An 18,056-nucleotide genomic window follows, 5' to 3' on the forward strand; every position below is an offset into this window, starting at 1 on the left:
CTCCTAGTGGCAGTAGCATAACACCCATGGTCTTGTGTCCCAAAATGAGGCGAAGGAGAAATAGGGATTTTTGTGTACTTACCGTAAAATCCTTTTCTCCGAGCCATTCATTGGGGAACACAGACTATCACTTAGTGTCAGCATACACCCGCAAAGAAAGTTAGCTCCTCCCCTGCAGTATACACCCTCCTGCTGGCTCTCAGCTAACCAGTTCAGTGCAAAAGCAGTAGGAGATCAATAACAATATATGAGCATATAACGTTACATTATATATGAGCGTATAGCATGTCAAATTATAAAACAAGCACAAGCTAATAATAGGGTGGGAGCTGTGTACCCCAATGAATGGCTCGGAGAAAAGGATTTTATAGTGAGTACACAAAAATCCCTATTTTTCCTACGCCTCATTGGGGGACACAGACCGTGGGACGCCAAAGCAGTCCCTGGGTGGGGACATCATCAGGTCAGGCCCTGTGTAACCGCTACTTACAAGTGCGACACTGCCTGGAGAGTCCGCCTGCCCAGACTCACATCTGTGAAAGTCTGGGAATTATAGTGTTTCAAGAATGCATGCCGACTGGACGAACCCACAAGTTGCAGTCGTGCTGTGCCGACGCCTGGTGCCTAGAATCCAAGAAACCTCGATAGACCGGGAGATAGGCTGACATGCATTTTCCTTAACCCCTCTTACACTACTTCCAAGATCTTTTCGGAAGCAGGAAGGGCATCAGTGATCCTGGGAGATCCGCACTGACCATGTCAGGTTTTCTCGTTTGCTGAACTAGTATTTTTCCATCTTATTGCAACAAAACTGCAAATATGGACTTCTCTTAGGGAGTCTTCACATGTGGTTCTTCCCTATCGCATACCGTTAGATCTTTGGGACCTTAATGATCCTGGGAGTCTTCGGGTATGTGCACACGTTCAGGTTTTTTGCGTTTTTTCGCTATAAAAACGCATTTAAAAAACACCTACATATGCATCCTATCATTTAGAATGCATTCTGCAATTTTTGTGCACATGATGCGTTTTTTTCCGCAAAAAAAAGCATCACGGTAAAAAAAAGCAGCATGTTCATTAATTTTGCGTATTTTTTGTGTTTTTTCCCGCTATATAATGCATTGGAGGAAAAACGCACAAAATACACGTCAAAAACGCATAAAAACTGCAAAAAAAATGCATGCGGATTTCTGGCAGAAATGTCCAGTTTTTGTCAGGAAATTTCTGCTAGAAAATACTGACGTGTGCACATACCCTTACAGTAGACTCCTTTTGATCCGGACAGACTTTACTATCAGGGAAGGTCTCCCTTTTTTCTCTGCGATCTCCTCATACTGACGAGTCTTCGGCGCTAGTCGCTGTTCTTTCAGATTTTTTTTTTCCCTTGTTACCATCAAGGCAAGGTTGCCCTCAAGCCATCCCCGTACCTTGTTACCAAGGTGGTATTGTATTCCCACAGTTATGAGGGCATCGTTCGTCCCTCATCTCTTTCGGCACCAGTCCACATAACGGAATGGGTTCCCCATATTATGGATGTGGTGAGTGCTCTGAGTAGGTACGTCTTGAGTTCTCGGAAGCAGTGGAAGAGGGGTTAAGGAAACTGGTACCATGGAAGAACCAGAGCATGCACTGCGATGGCTTTTGGACCTGGAGGTCGAACCATGAACTTAAGAGTACATTGGCATTCAGTCTGGACGCCATCCGACCTACCATATTTTCCGGCGTATAAGACTACTTTTTAACGCCTGAAAATCGTCCCAAAAGTCAGGGGTCGTCTTATACGCCGGGTACAGGTGCAGGGAGCGATCCTGGATGGTTCCCAAGGTCTGAAGGAGAGGAGACTCTCCTTCAGGCCCTGGGATCCATATTCATGTAAAAAATAAAGAATAAAAATAAAAAAAAATACGCATATACTCACCCCTCCGACGGACCCTGGCTCTCAGCGGTGCAAGCGTCTGCCTCCGTTCCCAAGACGTCATTGCAGGTCCTACGCTCAATGCATTCTTAGGAACGGAGGCAGACGCTTGCACCACTGAGAGCCAGGGTCCGTCGGAGGGGTGAGTATATCCATATTTTTTATTTTTTTTATTTTTTACATGAATATGGATCCCAGGGCCTGAAGGAGAGTATGCTCTCCTCCAGACCCTGGGAAGCATACGCACCGCACACGCCGTATAAGATGACTGGGCGTATTAGATGACCCACGTCTTATACGGCGGGTATATCCCAAATTCCATATTTTATATGGAAAAGTTGGGGGTCGTCTTATACGCCCAGTCATCTGATACACCAGAAAATACCGTACATCTGGAGTGCTCCAGAGAAGAGAGATCTGATGGAAGACTTCCGGGTGAAGTTCCCACTCACATGAGGCGGGACCATGACGGCGTCCACCACCCAGAGTTCTACACCTGAGATGTGTAGTGCCGAGACCACCAAATGATAGATCGTGGCCCAACAGAAAATGTGTGGTACCTCGGCCATGACGCCTGACCGTGGGTACCTGCTAGATTGACGTATGGCACAGATGTGGGATTGTACGATTGAATCGGATGGGGTGACCCGCCAGAAGGCAATGGACCTGCTGTAGAACTAGCTGTACCGTTCGGATCCCCAGAACAATGATCAGGAGGAAAGGACTGGCATCGGTAGTCACTAATAACCGGGAGAAATGATCTTCCCTGGATGAGGAAAGAGCTCAGAGACTACTCTCTTAAAGCCTGACTGACCTGCAGAAAACGAGAGGAGCAAAGGTCCTCAGAACACTCCTAGCAAATTGAATGGAATGAGGGGATGAGAAAAAGTGCGCGAGCTCCCTGTTGAAGGGCCACGGCCTTGACTGAAGGGAGAATCACCAAACTTCTGGAAGATTCCAGGATCATCCTCAAAAAGGATATATGCTGGACTGGAAATGAGGAAAAACTTGTCTAAGTTTAGCTGCCAGCCCAGGAGAGAGGGTATTGCAAGAGATATAGACGACTCAGCGGCGGGCTGAAGGAGCGGCTAGAAAGTCAACCAGATAGGGCAGGACGACCATGCCTCTAAGGTGAAAGAGGAACATGACAGCCCCATAACCCTTGCGAAAACCCTTGCGAACACTCTTGGTGCGGTAGCAAGGCCCAAAGGACAAGGTCGTGATTTGAAAATGCTGTTCCCGAAAGGAAAAGCGAAGGAATTTTTGAAGAGGGAAAAAACATAGGAATGTGAAGGAGCATCCCAAATGTCAGTGGATGCCAGAAACTCCACCTTTTTCCTTTGAAGTAATGGCTGAGCGGGGGAACTCCATCCGAAGAAGGGGGACCTTGTCGAGCTTGGTAGGTCGGTCTTACTTTTCGGTCCCCATTTTGGAACCAAGATTCCTTAGGTCTAGACCATCCTGGACAACTGATCCACTGCTGGTTGGGTCTATAGGAAATCAAAAAGGTTAAGGTCTCTGACCAAGAGACCATTGCTCTAGCAACACATGCGGCGGCTAAGGGAGGGTAGAGCGCTGAACTGGAGGCCGCAAGACAGAACAAACTAGATTTGCTATGTGACAGTCAGTTGTATTTTTAATTGATGATCGATCGGGTAGGGATACTGGTAGGTATAACACAGGAGATTCTACCCGGTTAATATGCCAAGTGGCAGAATGCGTGGCTGCACGGAGGAGGAAAAACAGTCTCTTACTAATCGCCGCTCTCTGACCGAGTTAAAATGATGAACCCTCGATCCACCATCCTCTTAACAGGGAAGTGGAAAGGGATCGTCCGCCTTCTTGCATCATCTGCTAAATAGTGGAGATGCAGAGGGGGTGTTGGAACGCCAAAAAAAAAAAAAGGAGCCTCTGTACATCCACAGAGTTAAGGTCCCTGACTGGACAGGGCTGGTTGTCCGGCGTTAGGCTTGGCTGTAGAAGAGGATACATGGAGGCGAAACTCCATGTGCTCGTCTATTGCTGGTGTGGGAAGATTGGTGTCCTTTAAAAGGACCAGACATGGCATCTCACGTCTTAGGCGGGAATACATGGAGGGAATACCCCGCGTGTTTGCATATTGGCTGAAAAAGGATACTGTGCTTGCAGAGGTTTCTGTCCAGTCAATCGCTTATCCGGACGATCCTTGTCCGGGTGAATGACAGATGCTCTGCGAGGGAGTTTAGTTTCTTCATGAGGGACACTGCGTGATCTAGAGTAGAACCAAAGTCCTCGTCAATCTACAGAGATTGGTTAATGATATAAATGGGCAAATCCATCCTTTTCTGAAGTTCTAGTGAGTCCAGAACCAAGGCAATATCCGATCCATATTCAAAGACTTGTTCTCAGCAAATCATTGGTGAGTGATCAGGAAATTAAACTTCCATTTTTCTAGGCGCGTGTACGTTTGACACCTGTACGTTTCTAGAATACTTGCGGCCCCTGCTAGCCGACGGCTCACATGAAGGAAAGGGACATCTATATTGGTCCTGCGAGCACTCCGAGCCACAGAGTGTTCACGGAGGGATTCAATCTCTTGTCAGAGAATCCATGGGTTGCGGCAGTGACAAAACCCACCCAGGGAACTAGGTACTCTGGGATAAGCTGGGATTGGCAGTGGAGGGCTCCTGAGCTCATTTAGGGTGACCGGCTTCGGACTGGTCATATGCCCTTAAGGGCACATGAACAGCATTCCCTGGTCTTAAGGGCACATGTGCCCTTAAGACCAGGGAATATGGGTCAAGGCAGGAAATACTGGTCATGTAAAGCAGAGGTACCCAACTCCAGTCCTCAAGGCCCACCAACATGTCATGTTTTCAGGATTTCCTTTGCATTGCACAGGTGATGCAATTACCTGGGCAAGACTAAGGAAATCCTGAAAACATGACCTGTTGGTGGGCCTTGAGGACTGGAGTTGGGGACCTCTGATGTAAAGTACAGGGGGAAGACGCAGGGGAAGAGAGCAGTACCTCCTTACCTGGATGCAGAGTCGTTGTGCCCCTTTAATACAAAACCATAGCCCTTGTGTGTGCTGGCAGGGTGGACCAAGATGGCCACCGGAGTTGCAGAGGTGGTAAAGTCTCGCAGATAGAGAGGCACCAATTTGGGGGCGGAGCCACAGACATGATGTGGGTGGAGCCTTGTGACTTCCATGAATAGGCCCAAGCCGGGGCCTAAATTTCTGCAGCCGGCGTGAACAATACCAGCGTTGCTCAGGGAAGTGATCGCTCCCGTGCCAGGGGAGAAGCCCCAGAAAAGGTGAGCGGAACCGCCTTAGCGCGCCATTGTGCGGCCTACACATCGGCCGAAGCCGGGGTCTAAACTTTTGCAGCCGGCTGGAGCGTTACCTCAGGGAGGTTGGCCACAAAGAAGCTGAGGCTGCCTGTCGGCATGTGAATATCCCACTGCAGAGGCCCATCGCTGACTGGATCCACTCATCGGTGCGCGTCCCAGCATGGAGCCGCCGCAATGACTGGGTTTCAGCGCCGAGGAAGCGCACGCACTCTATTGTTCTGCTGCAGGTCAGGTATTGCAGCATGGACGGTGCAGGGATAGAGGGGTAAACCTCAATCCACCATCCCTTTGTTAGGGAGGTGGAGAGAAATCGTCCGCCTCCTTGTGCCATCCGCTTTAACAGTGATGGGACAGTGGGGGCTGCTCGGACACCATAGAGGGGCCTCTGTACATCCACGGAGTTCAGCCCCCGGGTGGACAGGGCCAGTTGTCCGGCTATAGGTTTGGCTCCAGGAGAGGATACATGGAGGCGACACCCCATGTGGTCGCCTGTTGCTGGTGTGGGGAGATCGAGACTCGAAGGAATCGTTGGCCCCTAAAGTGAACTCAGGCATGGCTTCCCACGTCGCAGGAGAGGGTACGGGGAGGTATACTCCGCGTGCTCGCCTGTTGATTATTCGGGGGAGATTGGAACCTTGAAAGGATCCGTCACTCCTTTCACTGTTTATTAAAAAAAAATAATTTACAGAAAAGTAAAAAATAAAATAAAAACGTTGGCGTCTGAACCAGACCCAAGTGCCTCCTACAGACACTAAGCAAGAACTGGTTAGCTGAGAGCCAGCAGGAGGATGTATACTGCAGAGGAGGAGCTAACTTTCTTTGTATTACTTAGTGTCAGCCTCCTAGTGGCAGCAGCATGCACCCACGTTCTGTGTCCCCCAATGAGGCGTAGGAGACATGATGGTTTGCAGACACAATGCTCTACATTTCCCAAGTAGTGTCACTTACCTGAACCCTCCCTCCCATTTTGAGAATCCCATACTGTCCTCTACTAGGCCATTACTGATGCCTGAACTGGCCTGAGTAGCAGTGAGTCACTTAACCGCAGTCAACCACTTTAATTGACAGCTGCAGAATTTCCTAAAGATGCAAAGTGCTGCTCCACAAGCAAGTTGTGAAGGCCAACAATGACTGTTCCAGCTTTTGCCAGTCCACCAAAACATGATTTTTTTTGCATAGTTTTGCAATAGAGCAATTATTAGTAAAGTACAGTAGGACTTTTACATATCTAGATGTTTTCTTGCTTAAATCCTATACAAATACCTTCTATAGTTGTCATATTAGCACGCGAGTAAAGTTTATACACCACATATAGAGCGGACCTCTTAAATATCACATTCTTTTATGTTTTAGAAGTACAGCAAAATGAGGTATTTCTGTTATAACCAAGGATTTTTATTCCACAATATAAACTGCAAAATTTAATACAAGCTACAAGAAAAGCCAAAAACAAACAGGAAATAATAATTAATAGGGATTTAAGGGTAGCTGACGTACAGCTCAGTTTGCTAGGTCTAACACTCTGGCTGCCCTAAGCGCCTACTCACCCCACATTTCTGTACAAGACCCTAATTTGGAAAGGGCTTTAAATTCAGAGCAAAAGGTTCAGCATTTGATTTAAGGTTTGGAATTTAAGAGAGAAAAGAAACAAAACCAAAGTTATTGCTCAGGAAAACTTTCCTACACAAAAACACAAAAACTGTATGGTCTTAAATGGAACTGAAACTTCAAATCTTGGTACCTCACCCCAAGTGAAAGTTGATCTAGACTCCCTTGTGTCTGCACTGACCTGCAATCCATAGTTATGAGGTACAAAAGCTCTTCAGAAACCAAACAACCTATAACAAACTAATTGTGCTGGAGAACCAGCTGATCTGTAACTTGTAACAGGAAAGTCATCTTCCAAAACAATTAATCTTTCAGTGAAGTCAGAGATCCCTGGAAGGAGCAATGGATTTACAGGGTCTGAGAAGCACCATTGGGAGCTGGATCTGGAAAGGAAACCTGGCATGTGTCTAAAGGAAAGTAAAAGAATCCTAAAGCTCCTGTGAGTATTGTTCATGAATCCCACCTAGAACTTGGGTAGGAGATTACAGTCTTTATTCACTGAGGGAGGGGATACTGCATTTATTTTAATGCAGCCATAGTTGCTTCAATGCAGTGAGAGCAGACATAATCCTCCTTCTCGGCCGTCTCTGCAGATACACCCACACAGACTTGGTGAAACCAACGATTACAACTTCCGTCACATTGTACCCAGTCCACCTGCAACAGAAAAGTAAAGAAAATTGTAAAGACAACTCTTTTACAGAGCCGTAGTACGCCACCCATAGAGGTGTATTCAGACTGGTCTGTACCTTTATAGGCCTCTGATTTAATACAGGGTTTTTTTCTCCTGTGGGTTTATGTGCAAACTAGCACAAAAAAATTACTAAGAAAGCTTGGGAAGAAAGAACACAGCTGAGCAGAAGAGATCGTACTTAGTTTTGTCACCAGCAAATCGTGTCACTAAACCGAACAGGTCATTTGATGCTGCCCAAACCCCAAACTGGCATGAATCTAGCCCTGGCTGCACAACTGCAGGCCAGGACTATAGCCAGAAAGAAGACTAGTCCGGCATCCTGCCCAACCAGCTTCCCACAACGCAGATCCGGGTGACTGAAAACATTGTGACTATGGGAGACATGTAGAAAAATATATGTGGCTGCAATTTTGCAGTCAGGAGCCGGTTCAGGCAAAGCTGACCTGGCAATAGGATCCTCCAGATCAGTAGCAGATAAAGATAAAAATAAAAATGTATGAATGAATGTATGTATGTATGTATGTATGTATGTATGTATGTATGTATGTATGTATGTATGTATGTATGTATGTATAAACATATACAGTGCCTACAAGTAGTATTCAACCCCCTGCAGATTTAGCAGGTTTAATAAGATACAAATAAGTTAGAGCCTTCAAACAAGAGCAGGATTTATTAACAGATGCATAAATCTTACAAACCAAAAAGTTTTGTTGCTCAGTTAAATTTTTATAAATTTTAAACATAAAAGTGTGGGTCAATTATTATTCAACCCCTAGGTTTAATATTTTGTGGAATAACCTTTGTTTGCAATTACAGCTAATAATCGTCTTTTATAAGACCTGATCAGGCCGGCACAGGTCTCTGGAGTTATCTTGGCCCACTCCTCCATGCAGATCTTCTCCAAGTTATCTAGGTTCTTTGGGTGTCTCATGTGGACTTTAATCTTAAGCTCCTTCCACATGTTTTCAATTGGGGTAAGGTCAGGAGACTGACTAGGTCACTGCAACACCTTGATTTTTTGCCTCTTGAACCAGGCCTTGGTTTTCTTGGCTGTGTGCTTTGGGTCGCTGTCTTGTTGGAAGATGAAATGACGACCCATCTTAAGATCCTTGATGGAGGAGCGGAGGCTCTTGGCCAAAATCTCCAGGTAGGCCGTGCTATCCATCTTCCCATGGATGCGGACCAGATGGCCAGGTCCCTTGGCTGAGAAACAGCCCCACAGCATGATGCTGCCACCACCATGCTTGACTGTAGGGATGGTATCCTTGGGGTCGTATGCAGTGCCATCCAGTCTCCAAACGTCACGTGTGTGGTTGGCACCAAAGATCTAGATCTTGGTCTCATCAGACCAGAGAACCTTGAACCAGTCAGTCTGAGAGTCCTCCAAGTGATCATGAGCAAACTGTAGACGAGCCTTGACATGACGCTTTGAAAGTAAAGGTACCTTACGGGCTCGTCTGGAACGGAGACCATTGCGGTGGAGTACGTTACTTATGGTATTGACTGAAACCAATGTCCCCACTGCCATGAGATCTTCCCGGAGCTCCTTCCTTTTTGTCCTTGGGTTAGCCTTGACTCTTCGGACAAGCCTGGCCTCGGCACGGGAGGAAACTTTCAAAGGCTGTCCAGGCCGTGGAAGGCTAACAGTAGTTCCATAAGCCTTCCACTTCCGGATGATGCTCCCAACAGTGGAGACAGGTAGGTCCAACTCCTTGGAAAGGGTTTTGTACCCCTTGCCAGCCTTGTGACCCTCCACGATCTTGTCTCTGATGGCCTTGGAATGCTCCTTTGTCTTTCCCATGTTGACCATGTATGAGTGCTGTTCACAAGTTTGGGGAGGGTCTTAAATAATCAGAAAAGGCTGGAAAAAGAGATAATTAATCCAAACATGTAAAGCTCATTGTTCTTTGTGCCTGAACTACTTCTTAATACTTTAAGGGAACCAAACAGAATTCTGGTGGGTTGAGGGGTTGAATAATAAATGACCCTCTGAAAAGACTTTTCACAATTTAAAAAAAAAATAAACAAAGAAATAACATTCTTTTTTGCTGCAGTGCATTTCACACTTCCAGGCTGATCTACAGTCCAAATGTCACAATGCCAAGTTAATTTCAAATGTGTTAACCTGCTAAATCTGCAGGGGGTTGAATACTACTTGTAGGCACTGTACATAAACACACACACACGTTTGGCAAGTAGTAAAAAAAAAAAAAAAACTTGAGACATTTTTAAGAAATTTTTTCCTGCTTTTGTAGCCATTTTCCAGGACATGTAGAGTTTTCATTTTTCAGGACTTGGGGCCGTGTGGGGGCTTATTTTTTTACATTTTGGGGTAGATACGATGATTAAATCGCCTCTTGATGCATTTTATTTCAATGTTGCGGTGGACAGAAAAAATTATTCTGGCAGTTTGATTTTTTTTTTCCTCATAACGCCGTTTACAGATCAGATATATGGTAATTTTTTTTATGTTTTGATAGACCGGATTTTTGCAAAGGCAGCGATACCAAATGTGTATTTTTTTAATTATTTTTAATGGGGCCAAAAGGGGGATAATTTGGACTTTTTTCTCCATATTTAAAAAAAACAACTTTTTTTTGCACTTTTTATTGGATTTCTTAGTCTCTTTAGGGGACTTGAGCTGTGATTATCTGATCACATCTGCTGTACATGGCAGTGGATAGCTAAAATCAAGATCTATGTAATGTACACACTGGAGATTCAGCTCTGCTTGGAGGTTTTGACAGTTCTCAAATGACCACGAGTATGCAATTTGCATGGTTACTGAGCCAATTGTTTTAAGAAAATTTTGCAAGTAGCGGACAACCCCTTTAATGTTTTGGTTTACTGCATTTTCGTACTAGTGCTCTAGTAGGCTAGGTATTTCAGCACTCTTGCATCTTCAGGCCACATTTTGAGCCATAAAGATGCAAGCAATGATAGTTTATGTTTTACTTGTGGCAAACAAAGATCCTGAAGGGGTCATCCTACTGATAAATTAATTTTTTGCAAATTCTATTGACCACTTAAAGTTAGTTAATTTTGCAAGACATTAAATTAAACAATCTAGCTTCAGCCCTGCAAAAACAAAAATTGTATTCAAAGTAAGTGACCTCCAATCACTGCTTACTCCTTACGTCTACTTATCTGGCTCTTCTGCACTTTGTTACTATGCATTGGTAGGGAAGGGAGAAGCACCTTAGAAGTGTGTTCGCTGATGGCACGCCACTTAGTAATGCTTACGCAGAACACACAGCAATGACAGGGGAAACGTTGCAATGAATACCTTGCAAAAGTGCACAAGCATCCCTAAGGTGCCTCCCTCTCCACTGCAAGGTGCCTCCCCCTCCACTGCTAGAGTACAGAAAAGCCAGACAAGAAGAATAATGAGTAACCAGTGGTTTGGATGCCACTTAGTTGTCATTTGCAAGGTTAAATAACTTTTAATGTTGAATAGAATTAGTAAAAAATAAACATTTGGAAAGTTATTTGTTTCCTTCGAAAACAAGGCCGTGGAGATGGAATAAAATGGACTGACAGACTCCTAAAATATATAAAAAATTGGGTACTAATGTACATGCAGCTTATCCTATACATGTCTGTTCTACACCTGATCTAAGGATCTGGGCTTTTAGTTGAGAGGAATCTTTGCTGCACTTAATGTACAGTAATGACCAGTGCTGTGGAGTTGGAGTCAGGAAATTGAGAAGCCGGAGGTTTGGCTTAGGCTGCTCTCACACATCAGTTTTTTGCTGTCAGGCTCAATCTGGTGAATTTTGAAAAACCGATGCGACGGATCCGTTTTTTTCGACAGATCCGACTAGAGAGAGAGATAGATCATCATTTGACAGATCCAGAGCCATAGGGTTCCATTGTAGTAAACGACGGACGGCGACAGATCTGTTGTTTTGACGGACACAAAAACGTTACTATGTCCGTTTTTTGTATCTACCAAAAAAGTGAGGTCATCTGTCGCTAATACAAGTCTATGACAACTAAAAAAAAAAAATGGATACAGCGGCAATTTTTGCCAGATCTGTTTTTTTCAAAATTCTGCCTGACGGCAAAAAACTGATGTGTGAAAGCAGACTAATTACTGACTACACTGCCCTGCTCCTAACACAAAACAGAAATCACCTCTACCAAACCAATGCCACTCCAGTTCTGTTTCCAGGGCACTGCAAGGAATGCTACTCAGTGATCAGCTGAATGGCCATTTGTTGCATTTCCTGGGAGGAAAGCAGAAACATTTGGGAATCCAGGAAGCATCGGAATAGGAATCCGTTAAAAACAAGTGTATTTTTTATTATTTGTTGCTAATAATAATAATAGTAGTAGTTTTATTACCATTATTGCGACTTGGAGTGATTTAACAAGGAAGAAAAACGACAGTCAAGAAAAGCATACACACTCCAAAATCCTAGTTTTATCTTACACGTGCCATATTCCTTACCTCGTCGCCTTCAGGCTCCATGCATTGGCCTGCGGGACAAACTGCATTATCATCCTCAGATTCTGATGTGAAAGAACACACAGAATCACTATCCTGGATCTCTAGATGTGGATCTCTCCAGCACAGGTCTTTGGTCTGCAAGGATTTCACCCTCTTTTTATGTGGAGCCGACATCATCTTCATTCTACCATCAGTGCCCTCATGACGCCTTTTCAACTTTTTGTCTGTGCACACAGTCCTTTCCTTCTTCATTAAACAGGATACAACCTTGAAAATAAATAACTAAATGCTACCACACTACTTCTGGGAATATTTGTACAACACAGAGTTAAATACTTTTCATTTTATACAACACCATTGCATTTTTTCAATTTGCTGTTTAGTGGGATGCCGTATATACTCATGTACAGGTCCTTCTCAAAAAATTAGCATATAGTGTTAAATTTCATTATTTACCATAATGTAATGATTACAATTAAACTTTCATATATTATAGATTCATTATCCACCAACTGAAATTTGTCAGGTCTTTTATTGTTTTAATACTGATGATTTTGGCATACAACTCCTGATAACCCAAAAAACCTGTCTCAATAAATTAGCATATCAAGAAAAGGTTCTCTAAACGACCTATTACCCTAATCTTCTGAATCAACTAATTAACTCTAAACACATGCAAAAGATACCTGAGGCTTTTATAAACTCCCTGCCTGGTTCATTACTCAAAACCCCCATCATGGGTAAGACTAGCGACCTGACAGATGTCAAGAAGGCCATCATTGACACCCTCAAGCAAGAGGGTAAGACCCAGAAAGAAATTTCTCAACAAATAGGCTGTTCCCAGAGTGCTGTATCAAGGCACCTCAATGGTAAGTCTGTTGGAAGGAAACAATGTGGCAGAAAACGCTGTACAACGAGAAGAGGAGACCGGACCCTGAGGAAGATTGTGGAGAAGGACCGATTCCAGACCTTGGGGAACCTGAGGAAGCAGTGGACTGAGTCTGGTGTGGAAACATCCAGAGCCACCGTGCACAGGCGTGTGCAGGAAATGGGCTACAGGTGCCGCATTCCCCAGGTAAAGCCACTTTTGAACCATAAACAACGGCAGAGGCGCCTGACCTGGGCTACAGAGAAGCAGCACTGGACTGTTGCTAAGTGGTCCCAAGTACTTTTTTCTGATGAAAGCAAATTTTGCATGTCATTCGGAAATCAAGGTGCCAGAGTCTGGAGGAAGACTGGGGAGAAGGAAATGCCAAAATGCCTGAAGTCCAGTGTCAAGTACCCACAGTCAGTGATGGTGTGGGGTGCCATGTCAGCTGCTGGTGTTGGTCCACTGTGTTTCATCAAGGGCAGGGTCAATGCAGCTAGCTATCAGGCGATTTTGGAGCACTTCATGCTTCCATCGGCTGAAATGCTTTATGGAGATGAAGATTTCATTTTTCAGCACGACCTGGCACCTGCTCACAGTGCCAAAACCACTGGTAAATGGTTTACTGACCATGGTATTACTGTGCTCAATTGGCCTGCCAACTCTCCTGACCTGAACCCCATAGAGAATCTGTGGGATATTGTGAAGAGAAAGTTGAGAGACGCAAGACCCAACACTCTGGATGAGCTTAAGGCCGCTATTGAAGCATCCTGGGCCTCCATAACATCTCAGCAGTGTCACAGGCTGATTGCCTCCATGCCACGCCGCATTGAAGCAGTCATTTCTGCCAAAGGATTCCCCACCAAGTATTGAGTGCATAACTGAACATTATTATTTGATGGTTTTTTTGTTTGTTATTAAAAAACACTTATTTGATTGGATGGGTGAAATATGCTAATTTATTGAGACAGGTTTTTTGGGTTATCAGGAGTTGTATGCCAAAATCATCAGTATTAAAACAATAAAAGACCTGACAAATTTCAGTTGGTGGATAATGAATCTATAATATATGAAAGTTTAATTGTAATCATTACATTATGGTAAATAATGAAATTTAACACTATATGCTAATTTTTTGAGAAGGACCTGTATAAGACGACCCGAGTATAAGCAGAGGCACCTAATTTTGCCTCGAAAAACTGTGAAAACTTATTGACTCGAGTATAAGCCAGGTATGTATTGTCCCCCTCATCCCCATCCTTGTCTGCATGGCTCCTCATTCCCATCCTTGTCTGCATGGTTCCTTATTCCCATCCTTGTATGTATAGCCCCCATGAGAAAAGCATAAAAAAAAAAATCCTACTTACCTTCCCTGCACGCCCTCGCATCTTGTTCCGGTGCTAGCAGCTCCTGCGGCCGAGCAATCACATGTCCCCGCTCATTAAGGTAATATTCACCTCTCTCCACGCCTATAGGAGTGGAGAGAGGTGAATATTCATTACCTTAATGATCGGGAACCCGTGAGAGCACAGCAGCTGCTGGAAGCCTGCGGCTGCAACTATGCACGCGCTATAAGAGAAATTAATGTTCCCTGCAAGCACAGTGAATATTCATTTCTCTTTAGCAGCGGGTACAGGCTTTAGCCACAGCAGCCGGCTCCTGCCTTTTGTCACCCGCTGATCCCCCTCCTCCGCTGTCTTCTGGCACAATTACATGTGTATAAGCCTAGGGGGCTTATAAAACTCGACTTATACACGAGTATATACGGTATTTTGACAAATTCACCATCTTTGTACTTTGCTTTTGACAAATTGAGAAAAAAAAGACAATTTCTCCCAAAATAGTCGGCCAGATCTGAGCCCTATCTACTGTAGCATTCAGATGCTGTAAAGAATTAGTACTGCCTCATAGTTAGTACCTCCCAGAGAAGAGATTTTCACCATATTCTCTGCCCACTCTGGCATCATTAAAGGGAATCTGTCACCCCAAAATTGGCCTATAAACTAAAGCCACCAGCATCAGGGGCTTATCTACAGCATTCTGGAATACTGTAGATTAGCGGCCGATGTAACCTGAAAGATAAGAAAAACAGGTTATATTTCGGTCCCGTTGCGGTTCGGGCCCGATGGGTGTCGCATTCCGGGTCCGGCGCCTCCCATGTTCATACGATGTTGTCCTCTTTTTGTCTCCCTGCTGTGGCTCCTGCGCCGGGGTACTTTATCTGCCCTGTTGAGGGCAGAGCAAAGTACTGCAGTGCGCAGGCGCCGGGAAAGGTCAGAGATGCAGTACTTTGCTCTGCCCTCAACAGGGCAGATAAAGTATCCCTGCGCAGGAGCCAGAGCAGGGAGACAAGAAGAGGACAGCATCGTCTGAAAATGGGAGGCGCCGGACCCGAACTGGACTGGACCGCCCCCTGGGTGAGTATAATATAACCAGTTTTTCTTATCTTTCAGGTGATATCGGGGGCTTATCTGCAGCATTACAGAATGCTGCAGATAAGCCCCTGATGCCGGGGGCCTTAGTTTATAGGCCAATTTTGGGGTGACAGATTCCCTTTAAATAAAATCTGTAATACTATATATAATAATATTCTTATCATTTACTAATGACATGCATTTGAAGAAAATCTAACAATTTCATCTGATGTCACTTGTTTTTTTCATAAATGATAGGTGCTTCTCTAGCTAAGCTTTATTATTGCCTGAACATGTCTGGTGTGACTGCCCGATTTGAGTGATAAAGGGAATCTGTCACCATGTTGTTGCCACCCAATCTGAGACCAGCATAATGAAGAAAGAATCCCGGATTTATCATTACTGGGCTGCTTGCTGCAGTTTTTATAAAAATCTTGGGGTTTTTTCAGCTGGAGACCACAAGATGACTTGTAAGCCTTCTGTCATGCAGTCCTCTGTCAAGTTCACTTCCCATTACTGATTGGCAGCTTTCTGCCTATGCACAGTATACATAGCTGTCAATCAGTGATGTGAGAGCTTAGCATGCAGAAAAATGATAGATCTCCAGCAGTGATTTTATCAAAATGACAGCATGCAGCCCAGAAAGTGTTACATCGAGGGAATCCTGGTCTCTACCCCTATATTCTGCTGCTCTCAGAGGGGGTAGAAAAAAAACCTGGTGACAAATTCCCATTAAGATATTGTCTTCATACCTCAGAACGTGTTTTGTTCCATTCTGCTCCCTGCTGCTTACAGGGGGCCTTCTCTCTCCCAGTGCCTGTCGGGCTTAAGCTACGCTCAGGAGTCAGTGTGTTTGGCTGGGTAACAAGAGCCTGATAAAGTTCATGTACTTCAGGAAGTGACACTTGCAGAAGCTGAGCTTCCATAAGCAACTCATCTAATTCAGTACTTAAACCTAGAACAAAAATGAGAATAGGTTAGAGAAAAACGTTAGTGGTAGGATTTTCGTCACGTCTAAAAATCAAGAACACATTTGCACTGTAATCCTATATAGAGATACTTTCTATTATTCTCCAGTTGACCAAGCTCTAGACTGGTCCAACGCTCTCGTCTCATTGAAGTTCAGCCTTTCTCTAGTTCAGATCAGAAACCATTTTCAGTTTTACATTTCACCGTTTTCTTACTCCATGCTATGCCACCAGATGCCTTAGCGCAGCATCACATTAACAGGGCCGCATTCCCACAGGTTACTTGGATGACGCAGCGGTCATACATTGCCCCTCCAGAAGCCTACTGCACTGAAGGAAATAGACTGCCATTCCCGGCTGCTCTTGGCAAAGTCAAACTTACACTAGACAGTCTTACAAATCTGTTACATTTATAAAAAGTGGTTCAGAAATCGAATTTATAGTTTGTGTGATCTACGTTTCACCACCTATTATTTGGCTTAATGTGCAATAATTTCTGTCACAACGTAAGCTATGTCACTTTCCATCGACTCCAGGACTCCTCGATGGACATTGTAAAAAGTGTCTAAAATGCATCCTAACTATGGAGCAAGTCCTAAAAGACAGGTTCTTGGCTAAAATTAAAAGGGGGTAGTCCACTACTCTGACAACCCCTTCTCAATTTCTGCGTTTCCTGCCTTGTAAAATAATAACTCCTATAATCATCACTGGTGCCGGCGCGGTTACAGCGGTGTCGGCTCACCTGGGGATAACAATGTCATGAGATCCCTGGGCCAATCAGTTCTGGCTTCACTCTCCCTGCCTTTGGACCAATCACAAACACTCAGAGGAAGAGAGAGTCAGTGCCAGCACTGAGGGAGAGAGTATAGGCGTTATTTTACAAGAGGAAAATATAACTATCGAGAAGGAATTGCTCAACTAGTAGAAAACCCCTTTAAAAGTGAATCTGTCAGCAGATTTTTGCCATTTAATCTGAGAGTAGCACAATATAGGGCCTGATTCCAATGATGTATCGCTTCATTTACTGGCTACAACAGTTGTGACAGTACTTAGCTAGTGATGAGTGAGCGTGCTCCAGTGCTAACCACGTGTCTTCAGCATGCTCGAATAAGGTGCTCGAGACCCCGGACCTGCATTTCTCGTGGCTGTTTGACAGATGCAACACCTGCATGGATAGGCTGGTTGTTAGGCAATTCCTGCAAGTGTTGCAGCTGTGGAACAACCACGGAAAATGCAGGTATGAGGTCTCGAACACATTATTCGAGTACACCAAAGACACTTTGTTAAGCACTTGAGCATACTGGGATAACACCTTATCCGAGCACATTCGCTCATCACTATCCCCAGCTATAACATGAAGCAGGGCTGAGAACACTAAACCTGCCCATACCAAAGCTTTCTACGCATATTGTCTACGGACAATGACCTACTGATCACAGGGGGGGCAGAGTTGGACCACTGCTCAGGGGGCACCAGTCTGGCAGCGATATCCCCAAGTGATAAAACCTTCACTGTAAGTATACAACAGCACACAACCAAAGAAGTGACATGCTTGAAATCTGTGTTTCAGCCCCTATCGCCTGCTGTCTTCAGTTTACATAGCAACAACTGACAGTTTTCCTTTTTCCCTTTAAGCTAAAAGGTCAGTGGGTTGGGAGATCCACGACTTGTCTATAAATCAAACTCAATCTCACGGGCATATACGAGTCTGTCAAGATCAGATAACTTACGGCCAGTGTGTATGGCGGTATATACTTAGACCATAACACATGCATGTGTGAATCTGACCTGTGCTTAATA

General features: G+C 44.6%; 1 protein-coding gene across 3 annotated transcripts in view; it reads right to left on the bottom strand.

Annotated features, from left to right (window-relative positions):
* Positions 1 to 6,621: 6,621 nt before the first annotated feature.
* KDM5B (lysine demethylase 5B) overlaps positions 6,622 to 18,056 on the bottom strand; it is a 106,043-nt gene continuing 94,608 nt past the window's right edge. For all 3 annotated transcript variants that reach the window (XM_069756406.1, XM_069756407.1, XM_069756404.1), the window contains exons 26-28: positions 16,041 to 16,243; positions 12,007 to 12,273; positions 6,622 to 7,513 (exon numbers count right to left, since the gene is read on the bottom strand). In XM_069756406.1, the coding sequence (XP_069612507.1) occupies positions 7,376 to 7,513; positions 12,007 to 12,273; positions 16,041 to 16,243 (608 nt within the window). In that variant the 3' untranslated portion in view covers positions 6,622 to 7,375. The remainder of the gene's footprint in view (positions 7,514 to 12,006; positions 12,274 to 16,040; positions 16,244 to 18,056) is intronic.

Source organism: Ranitomeya imitator, chromosome 3, assembly GCF_032444005.1.
Source record: "Ranitomeya imitator isolate aRanImi1 chromosome 3, aRanImi1.pri, whole genome shotgun sequence".
NCBI classification, from domain to species: domain Eukaryota; kingdom Metazoa; phylum Chordata; class Amphibia; order Anura; family Dendrobatidae; genus Ranitomeya; species Ranitomeya imitator.